This window comes from Fukomys damarensis, unplaced genomic scaffold, assembly GCF_012274545.1.
Source record: "Fukomys damarensis isolate Sample0158 unplaced genomic scaffold, DMR_v1.0_HiC HiC_scaffold_38, whole genome shotgun sequence".
Classification (NCBI taxonomy): Eukaryota; Metazoa; Chordata; class Mammalia; order Rodentia; family Bathyergidae; genus Fukomys; species Fukomys damarensis.
This window is the reverse complement of record NW_022900950.1, coordinates 78,157,108-78,179,914: the sequence shown is the minus strand read 5'-3', so window position 1 is coordinate 78,179,914 and position 22,807 is coordinate 78,157,108. Positions and strand designations below refer to the sequence as shown.

The 22,807-nt window shown below is 41.4% G+C and overlaps 1 protein-coding gene and 1 long non-coding RNA gene across 9 annotated transcripts in view; one reads left to right on the top strand and one right to left on the bottom strand.

The window, feature by feature from the left end:
* Positions 1 to 22,807, bottom strand: part of Asic5 (acid sensing ion channel subunit family member 5) — a 34,184-nt gene that overhangs the window by 11,188 nt on the left and 189 nt on the right. For 2 of the 8 annotated variants that reach the window (XM_010627976.2, XM_010627969.2), the window contains exons 1-10: positions 15,868 to 15,980; positions 15,650 to 15,777; positions 15,136 to 15,335; positions 12,427 to 12,733; positions 8,199 to 8,436; positions 6,464 to 6,589; positions 4,549 to 4,698; positions 3,573 to 3,720; positions 2,540 to 2,596; positions 369 to 537 (exon numbers count right to left, since the gene is read on the bottom strand). In XM_010627976.2, coding sequence (XP_010626278.1) covers positions 369 to 537; positions 2,540 to 2,596; positions 3,573 to 3,720; positions 4,549 to 4,698; positions 6,464 to 6,589; positions 8,199 to 8,436; positions 12,427 to 12,733; positions 15,136 to 15,175 — 1,235 coding nt within the window. In that variant the 5' untranslated portion in view covers positions 15,176 to 15,335; positions 15,650 to 15,777; positions 15,868 to 15,980. Of the gene's footprint in view, positions 1 to 368; positions 538 to 2,539; positions 2,597 to 3,572; positions 3,721 to 4,548; positions 4,699 to 6,463; positions 6,590 to 8,198; positions 8,437 to 12,426; positions 12,734 to 15,135; positions 15,336 to 15,649; positions 15,778 to 15,867; positions 15,981 to 21,518; positions 22,274 to 22,807 lie in introns of those variants that run through there. The other 6 variants (XM_010627973.1, XM_010627970.1, XM_019207996.1 and 3 more) reach the window with 6 other exon arrangements.
* LOC104864765 lies at positions 4,618 to 8,100 on the top strand. The gene is made up of 3 exons (XR_780989.1): positions 4,618 to 4,732; positions 6,880 to 6,987; positions 7,773 to 8,100. It is a non-coding gene; the product is annotated as an uncharacterized LOC104864765 (long non-coding RNA).

The following is a 22,807-nucleotide window of genomic DNA, read 5'->3' as shown; positions in this document are numbered from 1 at the left end:
AAAAAAATAAAAAAAAAAAAAAAAAAAAAAGAAGATGCAAGCTAGAGGAGAGGTGCCCTGATAGAAGCTTTTCCTGCTCTCGACTGTAATAGACATCAGTCAGCGTTGTTCTTTTCCCCAGCTGAGGAAACAAAGGTGTAACCAGGAGCAAAGGAGTCCAGCCAGCTCCGTGTCCCTTCCCCCACAGAGTAAGGCACTGAAAGACCTGATTTCACCTGTTTACATTTCTATGCTTTCCTTGTTAACCCAGGAATGCCAGCCATTACCTCCCTGGATTGATACCCATTCCATTTCCTGAACTTCTAATGTTTCCAACAAAGAAAAACCTGATCTGGATTGTGAATAATTTATAAGGCTAACAAGATCACCTGATATATTCTTGGCTTTGATTCAGCTTCTTGGAGAGAAGTTTCAAAGCGTTATGTCTTGGAAATGTGGAATAAGAAATGGTAGCGGGGTATTCCGTTTCCTCACAAGACACAGGACAGCTGGAGTTATGTGTTCCCATGGTACACAATTCCTTAAATTCTATGTGGTCTGAGGTGAAAATACAGACAGGGTGGAGAAGATTATTTTACAGTGGGGAGGACAGAGCTTTGTAAACTTGGTAGCGATCTCAGTTTCAATGTTAAAAAGAGTGTCTAACAAGTTTTATCACTACTCTTTCTCCAGCGGTGTTTATATCTTACCATAATACAACAAAGGAAATGAAATATAAAACACATCGGAGCTGTTATCCTTGAGTTCCTTGGGTCACACTGGGTTCAGATCTTTATTAGCAGCGAGCAATTCTTCCCAGATTTCTCAGGGTCATTTTTATGAATTATGAGCTATGTGGCTAGGAGACGGAGCATTGCGTGACCCTGGTCACTCTGAGAGGAACCTTCAAACACAGCCCCGGAAGGAAGCACATGGCTTAGGCTAAACTGAAGTCATCCTCAGACTTGGCTTGGTGTACGATGGATGAACGTGCTGCCCTTTAATGTCATTTCGTACGCTGGAGCGGATGACAGCCCAGGCGTGCTTGGGTCTCAGTCTCCCATCCTCCCTTGCTGCCTTCACGGCCACCACGTGACTGTGCTGGGAAGAGCCCTGCAGGGCAGGGTTCGTTTCTGGTTCCTTCTCATCCCTGCCCTTTCCTCCTCTCATGGCTCCTCACTCTTAGGGTTTTGATGTTAAAGCCTTTTGTTGTCATGAACCTGCTGTTCACCAAAACCTCTTGCTTAACACCCAATGTGGGGCTTGTTGTCTACTCTCTAACACAGATGCTGTATGAGGGCGTCACCCGTAGTGCATCTTTTTGTTTTTTAAGACTAAAGGTAAAAAGGACTACATTTCCTCTCCATGCCCACACACTCACATTCTCATATACTCACGCACTTACATGCTTAGATATGTCACATACAATCCCATACACTCATGCACATACACACAAACTCATATTCACACACACATGCTCTTATAGAACCTCTCACGTTCCCATTCTCACAGGCTCACACTCAAACATGTACATACTCTTACACACTCATACACAGATGTACACACCTGCACCCTTTTCGCAGACACATTCCCAGGCTCACACACATATCACATGGCCCTGTTCACCACAAGGGTGCCTCAAGAATCACATGCATGGTGTTCTTCCTCAAGAAGAAATGTGAAGAAGTCATAAAGAATTTGACATGATTCACACTCCCTCGGTTATCACTGTGTCTTCCTGTGATATTTGACCTGAGAGCCATAGAAAACCACAAAATCCTTTCCACTCACATTCATATCATGAATATTTTACAACCACTAAAAAGAACGTATCCCTGCTGTGCTGGAGTTATTTCCAAAATGGATTAGAAAAACAGCTTTTCAGAGAAGAGAATGTAATAAGATTTCATTTAACAAACAGTCAGCGACTTCAGTCAGACATATGAAGCTGCATATGAGGAACACTGGAACAATATACTAGAATATACTAGAGTGTCCTCCAGTTGGGGGTAAGATAGGTATGTAAGCAAAACAAAAATACTTTATAAGAACCTGCCACCCATAAATAAGGCTTGTGTGGTTTTGATTCTGCTTATGTAAAACTTTATATATAAAATGTATGTGCAAAGAAATGAATGGTTCTAAAACAGCAAGAGTAATGTCTAAAGTGATATTGCTTGAACTTTTGGGTGACTGTTTTGTCTTCTGTACTATTTGATCTGTGCACAACAGACATGCTTTATTCCTGAAATAAGAAAAAAGTCTCTTTTTATTTTCAAAATCAAAATTTTAAAACCAATGTAAAGATTTGGGCATAAAACCCATCACTCTGTTGTTACTGTTACTGTGTGTCTTTAACTGACATCTTGAAATCAGAAGTTTTGTTTTTTGTTTTTATTTTACAGTCAATGTTTTTGTAAGTCACTGTTTAAGAATAGTTTTTAAATCTCTCATAGTCTATTTCTGTTTCATTTTTGTGCTAGAATGATTTAAAGGTTTATATCACTCTAAGTAACCTTAACCTTTAACATAAATCCTGAAAGAAAATGAAGCCACTTACCAAGGACAGGTGAAACACAGCTGTAGTATTTTAGTAGGTCACATTCTATCCCATCTCCTTAAAAACAGTAAATGTAACAGAAAGAGAGTATTTATTTTAGTTTTGGTGCTGGGGATTGAACCTAGGACCTCACTCATGCTAAGACAATGACAAAAATAACTGTCATCTGCCATCATCTACCCACCCATTCATACGTCTGTATGGACATTTATCCCTTCATCAGATTATGGCTGAGACATATTAGGACTCAGTAAAAGTACATGTGAAGAGGAAGAAAGGTGCTTTTCTTTCTTTCCCCTTGTCTGTATAATTCTATAGTCTTTCAGTGCGAATAGCATGCTCAGTGGCTTGGGTTTGATCCTCGGTATTGTAAAAGTGAAATAAAATGCCTTTCACAGTTATTATTTGGTTTGACTGTGCTCACAGTCTTGTGATGTGGGTATCATTATTTTATATATGAAGAAAACAAGCTTTGCTCAAGACTATGCCATTAGTGGGCCCATGGCACATTCTGTATAACTTTTGTCTTGCTCTGTCTGCCATCCATCCATCATCTATCTGTCTGTCTGTCTATCTATCTATCTATCTATCTATCTATCATCTATCTTTCCACCCATCACATATTGTGGGGTTAGGCTACACTGTGCCAACTTGACTGGATTGGGAGCCACCTAAGTGATTAGAAAAGGACAGTTCTGGGATTTCTGGGAGGGAGGCGGAAGCCTAGCTTTACGGCTCCTTCTTCTCTGGTGCTGCTCCCCTCTCTGCTTCCTGGCTGCCATGAACTAAGCAGTTTTGCTCCACTGCAGCCTTCTTCCATGATGTGCCTGCCAACAACGGGCTGGATTCTCTGAAACCATGGGCCAAATTAAGCCTCACTTCCTTTACACCGTGAGGGTAGGGTACTGTGTCCCAGAAACAGACAAGCTGACTAACACACATGCGCACAAGTGCACTTCCTATGACGTATTCCCTTTCTGCGTTCCAGAGTGGCGAGGCGAGCTGGGGTCGAGAGGCGTCACTCCTTAGTTACCTGGAAGCATGAAAGGCAGGCATCCACACTGCTTTTCTATGTGCCGGGCTTTGCACTCCTTCAAGCACCGGAAAGTGCTGTAGCTGCTGAAGTTCCACAGCCTGATATGAGGGTTGCACTCTCCCCACGGGTATTCCTGGTGAACTGTCTAAGATAAAAGAGAAGCTACGAAAGATTTCTCTCACTCGACCTACCGATTTTCTGTCTTTGGGCTCTTTGATTTTTAAAAATGGATTGTTGCCAGTTTTGCCTCCTCTCCTAACTGGAAATGCCCTGAAGATAAATATAATAGTGGTCTTTTCACATTTATCCCAAATGCTAAACGATACGATCAAAGTAATAATTTACAAAATGGACTCCTATAAGGAAAAAAAATTATGTGGATGTCTTTTTAGCATATTAATTAGTCTACCCAGAAAACAGCAGCCAATATCGCAAAGACAAAATTTCTTTATTGAGTGCCTATTCTGTACCAGACAACAGAGTGGATATCATTGTTTTACTCAAACTTCATGAAACAACTGTGAAAGAGAAATGGTACCACCGTGCCCCCTTAACTATTGTGGGAGGGGAGGCAGTTTAAGACTGTTAATTAAAGAAATTACGGGGCAAGAGGCCGGGACATGGAAACCTATCAGACCCGATGGCCCGGATGTTGCCAGTTCGGCCTTGTTTACGTTCGCCCCACGGGGAGGAACAGGTGAGCAGCTCAGGTGAGCCCCACTTAGAGACCCTTTCTATTGCCAGAGAAGTTGAAGTTGCAAGGATTTAGCAGGCTTCCCAGCGGTCTGTATGAATCCACTGTTACTAAATCCGTGCTTTCAGATAAAGGAAGGCGACCTGAAGCGAGACTCGGGTATTTCTGCCAGTTGTTTAAAAGCATAGGAGAATGGGGTATCTAGTAAAACAGAGTTGTTTGGGCATTTATAACCTTCTCCGCACCACCCAACGCCCCAGACCCAAGCTCCCGTCTCACCTTCAGCTGGCGGATCGTCACCCTCGTGTGCATCCCTACGGGCGAGGACAAGCCCAAGCCATCAAACTGCGGCTCCCTCTTGGGCGAATGGATATCAAAGATGATCCCCGCGTCAGCAAAACCAAGGGCCGAGCTGTCAGTAAATTCCTCCTGAAACAGAAACTCGCGTTTACTCAAGGCACAGGTGAGTTATCTCAGTCCGACACAAGTTTGGGACTTATTTCATCACCACATGATGGTATTTATTTACCTGAGGCCAGTTATTAGGATTCAATCTCTTTATATGGAAGGTGTGAAAAATGAAAACCCGAAGAGGTGTGGTCATGGCTGGGCCACAGCGCAAAGCTCTGAGGGCCACAGAGGCCCTTCTGTCAGAGATGCACACTGAAATCCAGGGTGATGGTGAATCATTTCCTTCATCTTCCCTGGCCTGCTCTTCCCCTAGCCTTTTTTAGTTGCTTGCTGCTGGACGGTCTGTGCATTTAAGAGAATCGTGTGCCCTCTTCTCTTTGCAATGAAAGTCCAAGCCTTATTTAAAATTCAAGTGTATTTTCATAATAGTGAAGATGTACGCAGTTTCTTTAACACCAGTGCTCCTTTGATATAAACCCTGTATGAGATGGAGAAACTCCAGACCCAGCTTGGTCATTAGCTGTAATTTGAGGCTATACCAAGTAGGCACAGGCTTGAGAACATTTTGATTTTTCAGTGAATGGATTAACTGTGTGTAATTACCTTTAATAAATATGCTTAAGGTTCCATCTGTAGCTCAGAATCCTGCCCTCATGGGCTGGTATAACCCATCACGAAACACAGTTGTACTCAGGGGAAATATCTCTGGGTGTTATTCATTTATGGGATATTGCAGTAAATTTGTAGATTTTAATGACATTGTAAAAATATCTGGGAATTCTACATTGTAAAGTTCGTAACTGACCAGGAGTAATATTTGAAAGACTTAAAAATATTAGCAAATCAAACACATACACACACACACACACACACACACACACACACCCTACACAAATATGGGCAGGTATAGGCATTTTAGTGTGGCTTGTATCTGTGTTTCAAGAAAATATCTTGAAAAGGATGAGGCAGAAGTTACGGAGAGCACCTCAACAGAAATTCTTTTAAAATAGTCCACCGACTCCTTCACATAGGGGAGAGGGGAAAGAGCCTTGGTGATTCATCACCTCTGTCCCTGTCACTTTTCACGCTTGCTCTGTCAGCACTGCAGAACCCTCAGCCATAAACCCTCAGCCTCTCCCGTGTGACAGAAGCGGACACGCAGGACAGCAAGTGAGTGCTGAGCTGCAGTGGGGGCTCTGCCTGCACCCCGGATGATGGCACCACTGCACCCACAGGCATAGGGGCCTCCGGGTCTGCACTCTGAGAATTTCTTAGGCCAAGGAAACTTTCTGAGAGCTAAGCTTGGAAAAGCCCACTTGTACATCATTCTTTTCATAGCGATCATTTTTACATCATCTTTTGAGCTACTTTTTCTACCTTTGTCAAATGTGTAGATAATTCCTTTCTAAAATATACTGCCTTGCTTACATGAAAATCTTACGACTGTTAAGTGCACCGAGTCATCTTAAATTAACTGTATGTATTACAATTTAGAAGTCTCTGGTTTCCTTCTTTTGTGGCATGAACACGTCTTGGAATCACAGCAACAGAGCCAATAATACAGCCAAGAATCTCCAGGTTACGCCTGTAAACGTCACTCTTTTAATCTCTAAATCAATAGTTATGTAGAATTCAGGGGAGACTGGGCTGAAGCGACAAAAACAATGTCCAATGGATAGGATCTGCCTGACAGAGTAAATCACCTGTTGTTTTGTTTTGTTTTTGAAATCCTGTCTGTTCTCGACTGTTCTGAATGTTGGAGAGATTCAACAAAATTCAATACCTGATGGACATTGAAGACCAAGTTTAAGCCTCTTCCAGACACACTCACTTTTTTCTTTCCTTGGATAGTTTCACCATGATTAAAAGTAAAACAGTTTCCATATTCAGTGAAGATGTGTTTAAAATCCTCCAACATGAAAGCAAGCCAAATAAAACAAAATCAGTCTGGTGTTTTCCTTACTTCTAAAAGTTAAATTACTATAACATTTTTAAAAAATCATACATCTCTAAACAAGAATGCAAAAATATCAAGAATAGATACACCCCCTGTGACTTATGTGTATGTTCAATGATAGGTTTTATTCCTTTTTAATGTGCACTTTTCAATCTGCATGTGATTCTTTAAATGAGATATCTTCATATGTAATTTGGCATGACTTTGCATTTATAAAATGACACGTTTTATGTTTTACTAAGCATTTTCGGGAGCATGTCTGTACCATGGAGAACAGCCTCACCATCTTCTATTTGAGCAACACCCAGGACTCTGCCCTTGGCCCTGCTCTTCCGCTCCTCCATCCAGAGGTGAGCAGGCACTGTACGCTGGGCTGCTCTCCCTCCCTAACCCGCCCTGTGGCCTCAGTGATTTGGCCATAAAATGTAGGGTGTCCCGAAATGGCTGAGCAGCCTTCCATGGGATATTGCGTGGCCACTGGGGCGTGAACCTAGAATAACATAAATCCAAGTTTGCCCAGAACCTTTTTGGCTGTGCAAGAAAGAAGCCAACCAGAGTTAGGAGATGGAAACTAAGACGGAATCTCAATCATGTTCCTGGAGAGCTTTGGTGCAGTGTTTTTCAAAGCCATTCCTACACTTGGAATTAGCATTTTTCACTAAACCAATTTTTTATTTCCCCTTTCAGCTTAGTAGCACTGGGTTTCTGTAATACACAACTGAAAAAGACATCTCTAACACAAAATATCCTGGTGTTGAGTTTCAATGTGTCAGTAAATGCACAGCAAAAAGATAGACTTCTCTTCTGAAATAGGAGCTCAGACCATTTCTACCTGCTGTCTTTGTCTCTGTCGCTGTCTCTCAGACATTTTTTGTGTGTGCTAACAGAGGCAGCCAGAAGAGTAAGGATGGCACCCCAAATCATGAGCTTGTAAAGTTTAGTTAGAATCATTACAGAATTGCTCACACAGGAAACGTGAGCATCTGCCTGCCTGGAAATCTCATGAATAGATTCTGGATATTCCACACTGGGCCATATATACAGATTAATGACATAAACAGTGACAGTAGAATTTTGTGTGTTAGGAATGAGTATGCAATGCAGCTTATTTATTATACACATTATAATCTCATAGATTAATCCTGGGACCTTCGCTTTCTGTCACCTCTCATGCAACACAGCAAGCACAGAAACAATGAAAGCTGCTTGAAGATGACACAGGTGCTCTTTGGAACAGGCTGTTTGTTGGTGAATGAGAAGAAATAAAATATTTCATTTTGTGAAGTTGTTTTTCTTTCAGAAGGACTGTGCTACAAAAATAGGCCATGGAAATTTCTTTTCTCTCTACTTCCTTATGTAGCTATTTGAAATAGGAAATGTATCTCGTGTATATTCCACAGCTCCTGATATTATAATACTAGATATCACAAGGCAGAGCCAATGAAATATCACAGCTGAGTAAAATCTAGAGTGATTCCATGTAGGAAACAATCTCATTGTGGAACAGTACAAACAAGTCCCATATCATCTTGATAAATTTGGAGAAATGTCAAATTATTACCTCTGGGCCACATGGCATTCCAAAAAACTCACATGCCAACAAGGTGCTACTATTGAGATAAAAACCATGGTTCTTCACAAACTCTGTAATGCTGAAGTTTTGGTTGGTTGAAAGGAAATCAATAGCCTGTTGAGAGTCAGTAGAATTGGCACTGATTTCCTGAGCATGGAAAACCTTGGACACGAGATCCCATAAGAAATAAATGATGCCAAATCTGGCCACAGCATCTGTTTTGAACCTAAGAATAAAAGCAATAATCAGAATAATAAAACACTTGCAATTATCCAGAAGAAACCAAACGTCTGGACTCTATCAGCTTTTTGATATTTTCTACACTGTCCCTCATTTGCAAGAAATAAGAAATAACAGGATACCTAAAAGGTCTTTAATGCGTTGTGCAATTTATCTTGTATTTGTGCACCCATTTTAGTTTATTTCAAACATCTCCTACATCTTGATCTGGTTGAATCTTAATAGATCTTTGAGACCCAATCCTCCCTTCCTTCAGAGGAGGAGGTGAAAATGAGTGGTTGTAAAGCATCCACTTAGACACCAGGTTCCTGGGTTCAAATCCCCGCTCCGCAGCCGTTGCCTTTTCCTCTATGAGAGCTCGGCTACGCTGGAACCGCGTGCAGGAGCCCAGAGCATCGCGCTCGGTCTGCTGTGACGGAGCGGCAGCCGGGGGACAGGTCTTCTGCTATCCCAGTCTCTTTCAGAGCCCCCACGCCCTGGATCCAGGGAGAGCGAGCGCAGCCTGGTGAGGAGCCATCTGCACCTGTAGTAACTGTTCTGTGATGAGGAGACGGGCATTTCCATTTTCTACGTGTCGCCCCCGTGGCACAGCCATTGTTCCTTCCCACGAAGGTCCTGTTGACTTCAGGCCAAGTCGCAGGAACAGAGGCACTGGCCTTACAAAGACCACGTGGCCAGCCGCCTGACGGGGGCAGGGCCCAAAGCTCCCCGCTGTGGCTGCTTCTTCATCAAGCCCGGGTTAGCGCCAGCCCCTTTCCACTCGGCTGCCTCAGTTGTAAAATGAGTTTATGTTAATATAACTGACCTGAGAATGTCATAGATTATTTTTCCTGAAAATATTTAGAAAGGTGTCTGGGATATAGTGAGAGTCAGGTGAAGTATTTGTTGGTAAATGCATCATTATTGTAAACGTTTCCCTGGTTAGTGAAACCAAAAATGATCTATGTAACCTAACTAGTGTTTTGTAATCTTCTTATTTTGCTACGCAGTTTCTACCTTGCATTGCACATTGTTCTTTATACTTAGGCCTCCCATTTGCTTCAAGATGTGATTGCTACTTGCATATGTTGGATATTATACTTGGAACTGAGCAGGTTTTCCCACTTCAAGCTGGCTTCTAGAAAGCCCAGACCAGAACATGTAGTTTACTCTTGGTATGTGAACAGGGTAATGTTGTATGTGATTTTTATGTCCTTCCTGTGTCTTCTTTATGTCCTAGATTATTTTTGTAGACTTTCCTTCAAAGCTATAAATTAAATTTATTCAAGCTGATACATGAAAATTGTACTTAGTAATTGAGCTATACATGGGGTATGTATGATACATATTGATTAAATCCGACTTAACATATCTATTTCCTTGAACATTTTTTGTTTCTTAATGGTGAATTATTCATAATATTTTTCCAGTGTTTTAAAATATACAGGGATTATTGTTACTGTCACGCAACTGTACAACAGCACAGCAGAAGTCTATGCTCCTAGCTGGACATTGGTAACCATGGACCAACCTCTCCCATCCCTCTGCACTCTTCAGTTTCCAGATTGTGGGAACCACCGTTCTTATCTTAGCTTCTGTGAGATGAACTATTCCAGATGCCACATGAGTGAGATCATGTGGTGCTTGTTTTTCTGTGCCTGGTTTATCGTACTCAGCACGGTGGTCTCCAGTTTCCTCCACCTTGTTGCCAATGACAGGGCCGTGTTCCTTTCTGTAGACGAACAGTATTGCATGATGTATGGGCACTGTGCTTTCTTTACTCATTCATCAGCTGACGGGCATTTGGGTTGATCCCATTCCTTGGGAGTGCAGGTGTTTCTCCAACATAATCAACATATTTCTCTTGGATAAAGTCACACAGTACTGCCGGGTCCTATGGCAGTTCTATTTGCACTGTGTTGAGGGACCTGTACCCTGATTTTCTGTAATGGCAGTACTGATTTCCATTCCCACCAACAGTATCAAGAATCCCCCTTGCTTCATATCCTACACATTATCTGTTACGATTTTCCCTTTTCTCTGTTTTGTGTTTGTTTTTTTTGTACTGGGGATGGAACTCAAGACCTTGCACTTAATGCTAGTAGAACTGGAGTTGGGCAGTACCTCACTGTGGTTATGTCCTAGACCGTATTTTCACTTTTCTTCATTTTACCTTGTGTACATACATACAAGCCATTTTCAGCTTTTTCCTAGTCAACATAAGGAATAGAGAAAACAAATCAGAAGAAGAAGAGGTGGGAGGAGGAGGAGAAGGAGAGGCAGGAGAGCAAAGAGAAGAGGCAGAGGCAGATAAAGAAATCTGTAGCCTACACATAACATTTCAGAGCTGAGACACTTTCACGTTAAGTATCTAATTTAATGTCTTCTTTAATCAGCTGTGATCCTCACAAGGCCAACACAGGTCCTTAAACCCTGTGAATAACCTGCTTTGACTTTATGCTGAGATGGTATGAGCCTCTGTCATAGTGGTGACTTTCTAACTATTACATATTTAACAGCCTTGCTTCTCTTCATCAGGACTATTACCGATGATCTTTTTCAGAGTGAACAGCTTACTTCCATAGCAGTTTTGAGAAGTACCTTGTACACTCCTTCCTGAGGGAGGGGCTTGTGCATTACTTCGAGTCTGTAACTTGGAATGACGGACAGAAGCGCAGGGATTTGTGGCAAAGGCCTGTGAATTTGGAATCTTGCACAGGACAAGTGTTGTACGAGGTTCACTATATTCTTTTCAGAGTGATTATGCAGAAAAATGAAAGAATTCTCACAACTACAGGAGGTATTAATAAAATAGATAAAATTGTTAAAAAGATGACATCTTAAATTATCCCTTCAAAATATTTTTATTATGCTGATAATGGTGGCAACCATGAAAGTAATTTCAATAGATGAATTAAATTTAATAAATAATGTCCAACAAAATTACAATTAAGTAAATGAAAAATTTGAGACATATTATTTAGCATAAAACCACATTGTTTTGTACTATTTATTTTCAACTTCAATTCAAACTTCTAAAACCAAATTATCCTTCAAGCAACCTTGCTTAAATAGAATTTGAATTATTCCTAAAATACACTATTAATAGCCTACTAAGAGAAAATGATAATAGTAATATATTGATTTGTTTAAACAGTTTAACAACTGTCCTTTGAAATTTAAGGTTTAATAAGCCTGTCCTCCTGTGTATGTTAACAGTTCCAAGGACATGCCTCCAAATTCCATGGCCAAATTCCAAATTTCCGAGTTGATGCCTGACTTAGCCCTGCATGAGTTTTGCCAAGACAGTGTATGTGTGTAGGTCTCTGTGTTTTAACAAGAAATGCATATTTTACAAATAATTTTTATAGATACAGAAATGGGGAAGACTATCAGAAGATTCTCTTTTGATCCAATTTCAGCCCTTCCTCTCTGGTGCTTTTCCCCTGTACGATGATTCCTTGTCACTGTTCTGTCATGTCATGCACTTCCTCTTAAGCTGTTCTTGCCCTGCAGCTAGCCAACCAAGAACTGGACCCTCTGAAGCCATAAGCTAAAAATAAAATTTTCCTCCTTTACATTGTGGGTATCAGGTTGTTTTTTTTTTAAAAAAAAACTTATTGATGCAGAAAGTGACTCTGTCATCTGTGTTTTTGAAGCCCCTGAATGTACTTTTATTGCACTGTGAAATTATCACATTGCATTGTTTCTCCTTTTTGTGATTAATACAATTTTAAGTGCAGGCATTAATACTTGTTTATTCACTTAATCATCCAGTTTGGTACTTACCTAGCATATAATTATGAAATGACTGAAAAATGGGCAAAAGAAAAAACTTAATAAGCCCTTTAACTACCCTAACTTTGTACGTGTATGTACAGTTAAGTTCAAAGGGTTTAGATACACGAAATACTGTATAAGAAAACTCTGCCAATAATCCAACTAATGTTACATCACCAAAGCAATAAAGACCACTTATTAGACGAGTCAGTTTTACCTGTTCAAATTGCAGAATGTCACAGCCGGAAACTCGATCTTTTCCACGTACTGCACCTCTATCGAAGTGGTAGTGGGCCATGTGAAATAGTTCACCAAGCGACTGTAGATCTGCCACGCCAGGATCGAGACTGAGCCCAGCATCACAGCCAGCCAGATTACCTTCCGGACGTTGCTCTGCTTCCGAACAATATTGTGAACCCCATGAAAGGAGGTGGAGATGGCAAAGTCATGGTTGAACTTCCTTCGGTCAGTGGGAGACGGCAGTGGCTTCTTCAGAAGGTAAAGCTTTATCTTTTCAAAGATTCCTTAAGATTTGGCCAAAATGCAAAGAAAAATTCATGAGTTAGGAACCTTAATGCTATTTGCAGAAATCACAACTCACATATGATTAAACTAGTTATCTTTTGTGTGTGTGACTCATTAAGTCACCAAATTCACTTAGCATTGGACGATTTAGTCAAGAATTGAGAGCTATCGGCGCTGGCTGTGTAGGTCTTTTGAGAATACACTAGCACACTTCAAGAGTGCCTGTGTTAAAGCGAAGGTATCAGTAGCATTATATTTATACATTGCTACTTACAGCTTCAACTCACCTCAACAAGGCTGCTTACAGTAATTTACAATCCTTTTAAAAATACCACTCATTTGTACATTGCTCTTTCTCCCTGTAAAACCAAAGTCTTTTTGATGCCACAGATAGCATCAGACTTATTCTTCCAAAAGTTATAAGTGCAGTTAAAAACAACCAGTTGTCCAATTTATCTGTACCCTGGAGTGTGCTTATTTATGGAACATGTAACTTCCTTACTTCATAGACTTTGGTAAGCAACTCTTATTTCTTGGTTGGTGAGTTAGAGTGTTTAAATTAAAATTGCGCTATTAATCTGTTTCCTCTTTTTTATGAAACTGGGTTGAAATTTTCAACGTTACTAAAAATCAATCAGTGTTTATTGATATTCATTAGGAGGGACCCCTGAGGGTTGGACTGAAATATGTTTTCACAATATATAGCATCTTCAGAATTCTCTGAGGGTTTAATTTGTTTTCCTGCCATCAGAAGACATAAAGAAGCCTTCTCCTGAGGGAAACATGAAATGCCTCAAAGGATGGAGGGGCCTTTGGAATGGAGCATGCAGCTCCGTCCAGGGGTCACCTCTGGGAACCTGTGTGACCTCAGTGGGCTCCCTGGTCTCAGCCCTCTTTTGTCAAATGGCAGCTGTAGTATCTGCTTCATGATTTTTCTGTGCTAAGTAAAACCACACCCAGAGAGGGCTTAGCACATTGCCTAGACCATAATAAGCCTTCTTTGGCAGTGTTAGATATTTTTATTGTACTTTGTGGTGATGTAGTACATGGTTCTAAATTCAGAGATTCTGAAAACTGTATTCTCATTTAAAAGAGAGTTTTTATGGTCTCAGAAATGCTCACAATAAAGTTAATTAATTTATACTCTTTGATTCAAGGAACATTATTTTCATCAATGATACAGTGTTAATTTACTCCCAAAATGTTCCAAAGTATATTTATCATTAAATCATTAAGACATTGTTAGGCTCCAATTCATTAGCTAAGCTTTTTATTGAGTTGTGGAAAGTATAATGATATATCAAAAAAAAACTTAACATTTTCTAGGTATGTCAAGTTCACACTGTTTGGACACTTATGAATTATATTGTAATTATTTTAAAGAGACTTTACATTAAACAGAAAAGCTTGCATTAATATTGTCAACTTGAAGTTGGACTAAAGATCTAATAATGGTGCCCATCCAGTGTTCTTTTTGGTAACAAATTAGGTAAAGTATATTAGAAGTTTGGAAAAGTTCCAGGACAAAATGAGAAGCATGAAAAGTGATGTTAGTACTTATTAGCAAAATAAATCCAATTGTGATCTTTTGTGTTTTATTTAGACATTGCAGACAGACACATAGAAAGAACTCATCCTCTTCAAAACACATGTCAGTCTCTGGGCAGGTTGTACACTTCCTCTTAAAAGTGTCAAAACTACCAGCGAAGAAAGTAGCAACCAGGAACTGGCCTAGAGAGTAGAGCTGAGTGTAAATATCACCCTGAAAGATGCAAGTTTCAAGTTCACCTTCAGAAAGTCAGCTCATTTAATAAAGATCTTCTCCTTGGTATTCATGTTCACCTTACTGAAGCATCCTTACCTATTTGTTAGAAATCGCTATTTTAGGGGCATAGTGAAAAAGGACAGCAATGAATGCTCGTTCGGAAGGTGAGAATTGGTTTACTAAGTGGCCCACCAGTCCACAAAGTAAACAAATCTTCCCTTCCTGGCTGGAAAGTCATACACTACTCAGTTACGGCACGTGGCCCTGGCACCGAATGTTGATGATCATAGAAAATTGTGGGGAACATCAAGCAAGTTTTGTTATATTTTCAAAATAAAATCTGCAGGCTCATGATAAATAGAAACCCAAAAATAAGCAAAGCAAAATAAAAAAATGTATTTGAATACATAGTCATATTTATAAACTATTTTTGAGTTGCTCATACAAGTTGTTCTTTCCCTGAGTGATTAAAATTGCATGATTGGTCTCTTAAATGCATATCACTTATAACCACATGACATTGGTAATCAAATTTTCCAGTAATAGGAATAGGTATTTTAATTCCCATTTTCCTTGGTTTCCTGCATGGAAACAAGAATGGAAATTTTAACCTGTGGGAGAACCCCCTTTACCTACCTTTCTTAGCAGGTGCTTTTGGTTTCTCCAGTGGCTCCATTCCTGATTTCTCTAAGCAGGAGTCCTCAAGGTACAGCCAATTGCATCAGAAACAATATTCATTTTGTGGCCTTTATATGAAATACAGCACTTGAGGTTGTAAAGGGTGGGAGCAATTTAAATATTTGTGTTGCTATGTTTTGCCTCATAAAGCACATAATCTGCAAATCAAAAATGATGACAGAACCAGCTATGGGCATTTATGGACCAATGAGAAGTTATCACAGAATAGAAAAACAAAAGGATCTGGGATTTAGCTCAGTGACACCATGCCTGCTTTGTAAGCACAAGATCCTGGCTTCGAACCCCAATACCAAAAAAAAGAAAAGAAAAAAAAAAAAAAAAAAAAAAAAAAAAAAAAAAAAGAAAGAATAACAAAAGTATCACCAAAGAGCTAGTTACTTACTTACCTGCTTTCGAAGGGGCTAATCCTGCCAAACACCTGACCAGGCTGGTAGACACTTACAGGACTCACCTGGGGCAGTCGTTGCAGCTTCTCTCTATTTTTCTCCACATACAACTTTGAGTAAAAGTGGAGATGGGTTGAATTTTTCTGTGGACAAGGTGTTTCTATGTTCCGTGTCAAAGTTTCTTTCTTAGCTGCTGGAAACAGAAATAATAGCCAGTTAATGTGACAAAATAAAACACTAAAACAAAGCTCCTCAGGAAGAAACGATTACTACACACACAAACCTAATTTTGAAAAAGCAACCACTTTCTTCCTTGTTAACGTTTGAGAAATTAGAATTTATATTAAGGAAGGGCCGGGGATTTAGCTCGGTGGTTCCGGCACCTGCCTTGCAAACGCAAGGTCCCAAGTTTGAACTGAGGTACGCTCCACCCCCCAAATAAATAAATAAATAAAAAGGAAGAATGGAATTTATATGAAGGAATACACTGCAGAATGGATAATAAGTGTCTAAATGGTGCCACCTATTGACATGTCTCATGAATTGCGTATATTTCTACTCGAAACCTGTTAAGTCTTTCTTGGTGATAGTTCATAAGCGTCTAACCACTTCTAAGTTCCAACAGGTTACATATATTTCATGCATTTGGAAACTTGCCAGGATTTTTAGTTGAAATGACTCTTGCATGGAGGCAAACTAAGATGTTTCAAGTTCGGTGAGGGAAGAGACTTTCGTGGACTTCCTCAAACATAAAAGTAAAGACACCAGGAATGGGGCCAGTCTCATGGTATGTGAATTTCTGCACGACGGATCTCCTCTTTGTGGTTAAATTATAAATTTGGTCTCTTGCGAATTTCTTCCTCACTGGGACAAATTATTCACCACCTACAGCTTACAGGGGAGAGGTTTGCTGGGGTACAGTTACCATCCACTCTGGACCAGCTCCACAGCAGAATGGCACGGTGGCGGGGGACTGCAGAGGAAAATCTGTTCCCATTATGGTGGCCAGAGAGTGGACAGTGAAGGGAGGACCTGGGCCAGACTTCATAACTACCCCCTCAGTGACCCACTCTTCTACCAGATCCCAGCTCCTAACAGCCAAGCAGCCAGAACACCCCAGTAATCCAATTACCATTGGAAAGACTCAACTAGGAGTTGCCGAGTTACAGAGGGACGTCTCCATATGAACGATAACGTGCCACCCTTAGTCCGCAAGACTCACAGTTTATTTGTGTAAGATGCATTTAGCCCATCTCTAAGAGTTGCTAAAGTATTCACAGTTCCTGCGTTTCCGAAAGGGCCAAATCCTGAGTCTTTTCTGAGACTTAAAAAAAAATTCTCGGCACGCGCTCCTTTCGCTCCCTCCATTTCTCTCTTCTGGAGCGGGAATGTTCGCTCTGGGCCGCTGTACGTCATCAGTGCTCAAATGTCTTGTTGATTTTTACAGGGGCTCCACAGGCCTTGGGCAGTCCCTCCCCCAAGGCATTGCCAGTGTTCGCAGCTCTTAGCTTTTCTCTTGTGCTGGCTTTGCTCACTCCTTGCACCTTTCCTCAGATGTTCCATTTTCCTGGCTTCTTCAGTCTCCTGGGGTTTCCACTTTTGGCTTTACTCTCACAGCTTCATGCACTGCCCTCTCTGGGGCACACGTCTGGCCTCCCAGGCCTTCTGAAATATGGGCAGAAGCCTCCCTGACCCTAGGACTCTTCCATTCTGCGTGCACCTAGAACCAACACCCCATAGATGACAGCAAGGTCTATGGCCAGCTTAAGCAGTACCTAAGGCTCCTTGAATTATGCTTGTAGCAACCTCTGAATGCCTGGATGGCTGAGCACTGAGAACCAAATCTCTGGGAAACCAATTTCCAAGATACCCTTCCTTTCTTTTTTTTTTTTCTCATTGAGTTTATTGGTACATTTTAGGTATACAGTACAGTACAGTTACATTCATTATTGGAATCTTGCATATTTACATGACAGGTTGTGGTTCTCATGTTTTCCCCTTGTCCCTGCCCTCCCTTCACCCGCTCCTTCCTTCCCCATTTACAAACACGTTTTTCCATTCTTTCATATTTTTTCTTTTCCCTTATTACCTTTCCCCCACCCTTCCAACTTTCACTTTCCCTACACCTTTAGCTCTTTGCTTCCTATTTCACATTGTCAATTATCTCATTAGGATTTTATGTACTATTATAATTTGTTCACACCAGAGAAACTATTCGGTATTTACACATGTGTGACTTATTTATTTCGCTTAGGAGTATATCCTCAATATGTATCCATTTTCTTATGAATGAATCTAATTTCTCATTCTTTATGGCTGAGTAGTATTCCATTTTATAGAACAAAAAACCACATCTTTTTTATCCAGTTTGCAACTGATGGGCAAATGGGCTGTTTCCAAGTTTTAGCTGTTACAAACTGTGCTGCTATAAACATAGGTGCGCATATGTCACTGCGATATGATTCTTTTAGTTCTTTTGGAAAGATACCCAGCAGAGGGATGGCTGGGTCAAATGGAACCTCCAGTCCCAGCTCTTTGAGGTTAGATACCCTTTCTTGATCAGGATGCCCTGGGGCTCTCTTCTCAAAGGAAAGTCTTGCACTTTTTTACCTGGGAGCCTTCAAAGGGTAGGGCCTCGCTGATTCCTCACTTGCCTTCAAGGCATCATTCTTACTGTGCTGATGTAAAGTACTTGGCTTTTTTATGCTAATTTTTCCATCAGCTAAGCTCTCCTCCATCAATTACTTTACAGGAGCTTCCTTTCTGCAGAAACTGAAAACTTTTTAAAGTCACTTAGCTGAGCCATGTATTTTTGTTTCTCAATACAGATTTGGCTAAATGACCCCAACAGTGTTCACACCACCACATCACCATTTGGATACTCTGAAATTTCCTTTGCCAGATTAATTATGTTACCACCCTTAATCTCAGTCTCCTGAAAAACATCACTTTTTTTTTTTTTGGTCATGGGGATTGAACTGGGGTCCTTGAGTTTGTGAGGCAGCCAGTGGCCCCACTGAGCTAAATCCCTGGCCCAAAACATGTTTTTAAGCAAAACCTACAAAGTATTTTTGCCAGACCATAGCACTCATTGTCTGGAGTCCAAGTGCCAACAGAATCCTTGTTCCCACTCAGAACTCTTGAGCCTGGTCTTTGCCATCTGCTTCTCAACCTACGTTCTGGTCCTCTGAGCTCTAACTAGAATCTCCCATCAAACTGAGCTTATAGCATTTTTTTGGCTCCTCAAGCCAACATCTTCGAACCTTTTGAAACTGCTCCTGTAGACCAGTTCCAAAGGATTCTGAGCCGCATGGTCATTTAGTCACAAAAAGAGCCTGCTTGTCTGTCACTAAAATCTGTCTCAGTCGATTTCCTCATTACTGGGACAAAATGCCCAGCTCCTACCCCAGAAAGGAGGAGAGATTTACTTTTGCTCATGTTTCAGAAGTTTCAATCCATGTCTTGTGTCAGCAGGTGGCCTCTGAGGGGCTGGGGTCCCCAAGGAATTATGCCTTTTCTCAGATGTCTCTGGGTTTCTCACCTGCACTCCAGAAAGAATGGGGAAACGGGTGAGACTCGCTTAGAGCTGAAGTCCCCTGGTGGAGGATGGGGAAGTCAGAAATGAAAGTAGCTTGAAGCAAAGGTTTATTTATAATGCCTCAAATGTGGGGAGAAGCTTCCGGGGAGCAGAAAGTGCTACAAGGCAGAGAGAACTTGAGTGAGCTTCTCATGAGTCTTTTGGAAGGGTACTCACACTTACAGGGGTAAATGGGTCTCTTAAAAAATAACTGTCTCAGGGTCCAGGGATTTAGCTCAGCGGTTCAGAGGCCTACCTTGCAAGTGTAAGGACCTGAGTTCAATCCCCAGTGCCCCCCCAAAAAACAAAAAACTGTTTCACTGATTGGTGTAGTTTAGGCCAATCAGGCTCTTAGCCCTTTTATCTGGGGTAAGCATGGGTTCAGGGGTTCTAGGGGCACCCAGTGAGTGCATACAAAGATTTCACAAAAGGCTACTTCCTCAAGCACACAGTGCAAAGTAAGCATATGGCCATTTCTATGGCCATCAGCCACCTAGATCATGCCCCACATCTCCCCTGTCCATGTCTCACTCTCACTGTCCCTACCCATGCATGGCAAGTGGCAGTGTGGATGGTCTGCCGCAGAGGATGGCATTCAAAGTCTGTCTTTGTCACACTCTCACCCCTGAGCCATATTCAGAGCTACACAACTCAAAGGAGAAGAGCTTTGCTTGGACTCAGAGCTGCAGCCCAGGGTCAGCAGGGGCCAGCGCAGGACAGCAGGGTGGAGGGGCACAGCTGAGGAAAAGATGCTCGAGGCACAGCGGCTGGGAACCCGAGAGCAAAGGAGAGGCTGGGCTGGGAGACAAACCCTTCCAGGCCATGCCTGCAGTCACCTGCCTCTCTGCTCAGGCCCCACCTCCTAACAGCAAGTCCCCTAGGACCCTCCATAAATCTATCTGTGACTCCGATAAGATAAAAAAAGTGGTGCTGATGGAGTTTGGTTCCCCCGTGGGCTGCGGGTGTTGGTTGTTGTTTTTGTTATGATATTTTTTGTAGAACATTAAAAGGAAAAATTAGCTCATGTAATATATGTATTTAAAGCAAAAGGAAAAAAAAAATCAAGATTCTGAGTTGAGAGCCCACAGTGCAGAAAGTGACCTTAAGATATTTCCATCCAAGTGTTATTGTGTTATCGTCTTCCCCACCTTTACTTGCTTCGTAGATGGGGAAGCTGGGCAATGAAGGGAGGTGAAATGTGCTCACAGAGAGCATTTTGCCTGTTTTGTTAGCAGATCTGTGTGACTGCATAGGAAAGAGCATATCAGAAGGGAAGTGATCGTGAAATACTGTTGAATGGCTAAAAATTCATTCCAGCCCAGTACTGTTTTCATGGCAGACACTATTATTGTTGCAAGAATCCAAGAGACTGGAGAGACCCACAGACCAAAACAGGAGGATTTTACTTTAGGTTTAAGGAGTTTATCAATGACTCAGCAGACTTCTGTCAAAGGAAGAGCTCTGCACAAAGAGAAGTTTCAGTTTTTATACATTTTATTGAAGGGGGTGGTCCTTCTAGTGTTGTCGAAAGTGGGTTATTGGAACAGGACAAGGGCAGACAGTTTTGTAAGTTTGCCTTGAAAGAAGACAGTGTTTTAGGAATCCTATGAGAACCGGGTGTCATAGATTGGTGTGCAGGACACATTTGTCATGATATCTGCACCAGACAAGGAGTTACAGCTACAAGGGTGTGGGGAAACTGCCCAAAGCTGGGAAGGACTTGTTTTCCTCTAAGTCCTACTTCATTGTAATCGAAAGAAGTAAAATTAATTACTTCAGATTTTCTTTAAAAGTGCAAGCTTAAAGTTATAAAAATTAGCTTATGTTGGAGCTGCACATCTGGATTAGCAGACTGCCATCTCCGAGGTGCCTCCCAAAAGCAAGCAGTGGGTGCGCTCACCAAAGGAAGGGCTGGACTCTGGAGCCTCAGCTCAAAGACCGGAGCATCCTTCGAATAACAGCCAACTTTAGAGCTATGCGTAGCAACGCGGCCGGGTCTCTGGAACACAGAGGGGAAATCCAGGCACAAAGGCCTAATGCTGGAGCTAGAAGAACCATACCACGAGAGCATGGGATGTCTCAGCTCTGCTGAGAAGGGAAGATCAACAGACATGGAAGGACCAGGAGACGGAAGGGCCTTCCAGCCAGCCTCACACTCAAGGCCCCGTTTGTCCTGCTCTTGTTTCCTTCCTGTCACCTCAGAGAGGAGCTTGCAGTAGATTCTCTCCAAAGTCAACTCGCCAAAACAGAACAAAGCACCTCCGGTCCCTGAGCTTTAGTTCGTGAAAATGGTATCAGAGGGAGAAAAATATCTGTCACCTCACCAGACGGAAGTTGCCATGCACCGCTGCACCTACCTCATTCCAAGAGAGGCATTCACTGTCCGCTGTGCTGCGAGCCCAGGGGCTTTTATTGTCCCCTGGAGGCTCCTACTCTCCTTCCGCCTGTAGAAAAAGGGTTACGTGGGATTTAAGTTATGTTGGGGCCGGTGGATAATCATACTTCTGTGACTTTTCCCTTTTCTACATGTTAATTATTCGTGTCTTAAAAGATCACCCGTGAATATCCATATACTCTTTACCGCAGTTCATTGATTTTTAATACTTTCAACATTTGCCTTCTCTTTATTCCCTAAACGCATAATCGTCTTGTCTCTGAGAAACAAGGACACCTTCTCGAGAAAACACAATATTCACTGCAATCTCTTCCAGCTAAAACCTTTACTTCACATGCAGCCCATCTTCAAATTCTCCAAATTAGCTCCGCGGTATTTAATTTCACCAATTCAGGATTAAATTAATGATTGTTAATTGCCTTCAGTTGTCACCAGGATTTAGTCTTCTTTAATCCAGAAGCGATCTGTACATAGTGATCTTCGTTTTCTGTTTCCTCATTTCATTGCTGTTTTCAAAGAACGGATGTCGGACGCTTTGCAGGACGCCTCTCGGCTCAGCGATGCCCGTTCCTCCCTCATGACGACGTCAGGTCAGGCACTTGTGACGGGAGAGGAAGGTGATGTGGGCTCCCTGTGAGCGCGGGGTCTCCATGGTGACCCTGAATTCCGTCTCGGTTCCTCTCTCGGATTTCCTCATCCTGAATACACCTTTTACTTCTTAGTGAATACAGAGTATGTGGAGGCAAAGACCTGAGATAAGAGTATCCTGCTCCCAAATATTATTTTACAGTTTAAAATAGCTTAATAACGTTCTCAGAAGTAAATGACATAAATTAATGTAAGTAGAGTTCAATAATACATATGTAAAAATGTTTATCCAAACATTTTTTGCTTTTTCTTGGACATATTATTCATAATCTAGCTAGTCCTTAGGATTTTAATTTGTGCTGCTGTTTCTATTTTTAACTATTTTCGTACATGTTTGCAGTACATAATGAAGTAATTACATTCACTGTCCAAAACTGGTACATGTACATCACACATTTCAATTCTTTTTTTTCTTTCCCTCTATCCCTCTTTTACTTTTTGAGCATCATATTTATTTATTTATAAGAGTTTATAAGGTTAAGTACTATATATACAAATTAAAAACCAGACTGATAGGCCAGAGTGCATATAAAACCTTGTAAAGCAATGGTACTAAGCCAAGGTACACTGGTCCTAGTCTTTCATGCCATGATTCTAGCATAT